The sequence below is a fragment of the Cryptomeria japonica genome, chromosome 9 (assembly GCF_030272615.1).
Source record: "Cryptomeria japonica chromosome 9, Sugi_1.0, whole genome shotgun sequence".
Taxonomy (NCBI): domain Eukaryota; kingdom Viridiplantae; phylum Streptophyta; class Pinopsida; order Cupressales; family Cupressaceae; genus Cryptomeria; species Cryptomeria japonica.
In genome coordinates, this window is record NC_081413.1 from 588,872,218 (window position 1) to 588,875,006 (window position 2,789).

Below are 2,789 nucleotides of genomic sequence, written 5' to 3' on the forward strand. Positions count from 1 at the left end.
ATGTTAGATTCAAAATAGGGAAAATAAAGATTAACAAATAATTTGATGTTTTCTTTCTTTTCATTCTTAAGGTCATAATTCATTTTTGTTAAGTTAAATATTTTTTTATGTTGGAAATATGTTTTAAAATTTCTATAGTTGATAGTTGAATACAAGTAATCAATATTTATTGAACATTTTTTATGGATTTTTTTGAATTTTTTTGGTGTTTTCTATTTTTAATTTCCATCATAGAATAATTTTGGTAAATTTAGAAATTAGTTTTGATGTATCTATTGATAAGGGTACATGTTTAACGATATTATTATTATATAGTGAATGGTATCTATTGCCAAATAGGTTTGGGGCACAATCCCAGCTTCAATCCCTTATGATGTGGGGGCCTTGCACTCAGCAAGACTTGATCTCTGTGGGTCTCATTAAGAACCATTCAACTTCACCTGCCCCAGCCTCATCCCTTATGATATGGGGGTGTTGCACTCAACAAGACTTAATCCCTGTTGGACTCATTAAGAACCATTCAACTCCACTAACAAACCAATTCTATATACATTATTTCAAAAGAAATCTTCTATAAAATCCATAAAACAAGCCATATATTTATATTTCAAAATTACACACCATAACTATGTACTTAGAAAGCGTCACTCTTTGGCTCATTATTACAACAGATACACACATAAGTAATTTTAATATCATTATGAGATACACATACGTTTTTATTGAGCAAGTGACGCTGCTGCCATTGAGAAAGAGCAGGATCCTGATGATTTTAGCAGTATAAAGTGGGATTGGCAATCAGATATTCTTCCACCTGCTTGAACAGACCAGTGGTGTCGGCCTTGATCTCCTCAATTTTGGCTTCATCATGGGGAACACCAGGGAGGCTGTCAAAGTCGCAGGTATAGGTCGTAATGGATCCACCCCCTACTTTGGGGATGAATTTAACCTTGTAACTTATCGAGGCAACTTTTTTCCCCAACAGCCCTCCTTCCACATGGCTGAAACAATAAACCATATTGGCCTCATCAATTAAGTCCACTTTCTCTTTTACAGAGCTAAAGTCCTTGTTGGCTGCAACAATAACAATTTCATATAATATTAGCAAAAGTATCTCTATCTCTTTTGATTCATAACTCCATAAAAAAACATTCATCCAATCAAAAACAATATCTTCAGGTGTTGTTATGAGACGTACAACTTAAACATGATGCAAGTTTAGAGTGAAACCAAACCAAAATGTTACTTACCAGCAGTGAAATTAACATGTCGAATGGTACCAACTCCTCCATCACCTTGAACAAGTGTGATTCCCGATATGAGGCCTGGTGCTTGCTTTGGCAATAAGTTGTGGGTGTCCAGAATTGCTTTCCACAGCCTTTTTGCCTCCACTGGAGACTCTATTTCAATACTGAAACTTCCTGCCACCATCTTCTCTTTTCTTTATCTCAGGATTTCTACAACTACTCTTCTTAGAAACGCTTCCCTTCTTTTTGAGTATCAGTGGATTGGGGTGTGGTGTATGAGGGAATGCATGGTATTTATAGAATAAATACCAAGAGCTATTCATTCGTATAATGCGGCTGGTCACATGTTTAGACTAAAGGAATTGGATTTTCTTGTTAAGGTCCAAGAAAGTCACGAAGCACGTCACAGGCAATCCAGTTTCATTATTTTATAATTTTTTTACTGTTTTAGAAGCTTCCAGGTCCCGCTCATTGAAATTCATATCCACTCTCATTGAAATTGATATCCATTCTTAGGATGATATAGATGGACAAGATAATGTGTATCTGTATGAAGAAATTCAAGATGTACGTAGGAAAGCAAAGGAATATAAGTATTGACTTTGCTGGTTTGGGATTAGGATTTGCATTGGAGTTTAATTTTTTTTTTCATTCAAATCAGTAGATCATAGACACATGTCAGTTTTGGAATGTGAATTGAAAAAGATATGGTGAATGGTGGGAAATTGAATAAAAAATAAAGTTATGTAATAGGTTAAATATTATCTATTTTAACATTTCAAAGTCAATTTTGACCAATAAAATAAGGTAAAACCTACCACAATTTAGTGTGGATGAGTTGTAAATTGCTATTGATGTTTGACAATGACGTTTAAGAACAATAGTTAGTGAGTGCCAAAAAAATCAAATCATATATCCAAGAAATGAATTCAAGGTAGCAAAACAATGTTAGGATGTCCAATTCTTTTTTCTAGGTTTGCTTTAGCCCTTAGATTTTTACATAATAACTTTGTTGTTATAAATATCCTTTTGATTGGCCTCTAGGAAGATAGGCAGGAGCTGACTCAGCTTTTGGAGTCTCGGGAGTGCTCTTCCTTGGCTGGGTATGATGCTCTAGCATGGGCAAGCAATGACTTGTCTGGAAAGTTTTCTGTTTTTGTAGGGTATGCTGAGTTGGTGCGGCAGATTTTTGGGGATATTCAGGTTCCTTGGTGGAAAAAAGTTTGGTACAAGTTTTCATGGCCCAAGTGCAATTTTTTCTTGTGGTTGGTGGTCCACAATTAGTGTCTTACTTGGGATAATTTATGTAAGTGTGGTTTTTAGGGCCCCTTGATGTGTGTGGTGTGTCGTATCAGTGAAGAAACTGTCTCTCATCTCTTTTTTCAATGCTCCTTCACTAGACATATTTGGCACTTTTGGTGGGATGTGTGGAATCAAGCTTGTTGGCATATCTCTTCTTTGGTTGAGTTTTTTGTTTGATGGGGCAAGGATCCTATCAAGACTTCTTTTCTTAGGTTGCTTGGACTCTTGGCCCTTCTTTTA

At 35.6% G+C, this 2,789-nt stretch overlaps 1 protein-coding gene across 1 annotated transcript; it reads right to left on the reverse strand.

Moving 5' to 3' along the window:
- Positions 1-569: 569 nt before the first annotated feature.
- LOC131071863 (major strawberry allergen Fra a 1.06) lies at positions 570-1,527 on the reverse strand. Its single transcript, XM_058007828.2, has 2 exons — positions 1,251-1,527; positions 570-1,074 (listed from the first exon to the last, which is right to left on the reverse strand). Exons 1-2 carry the CDS (start codon positions 1,429-1,431, stop codon positions 773-775), a joined length of 483 nt encoding a protein of 160 aa, XP_057863811.1. The 5' UTR covers positions 1,432-1,527; the 3' UTR covers positions 570-772.
- Positions 1,528-2,789: the final 1,262 nt, after the last annotated feature.

Bases quoted from the DNA above. Each gene is read 5' to 3' on its own strand.
- LOC131071863 (XM_058007828.2), bottom strand. From the start codon at position 1,431: ATGGTGGCAGGAAGTTTCAGTATTGAAATAGAGTCTCCAGTGGAGGCA. The intron at 1,075-1,250 runs GTAAGTAACATT...TTATTGTTGCAG, and splicing joins ACATGTTAATTTCACTGCTG to CCAACAAGGACTTTAGCTCT.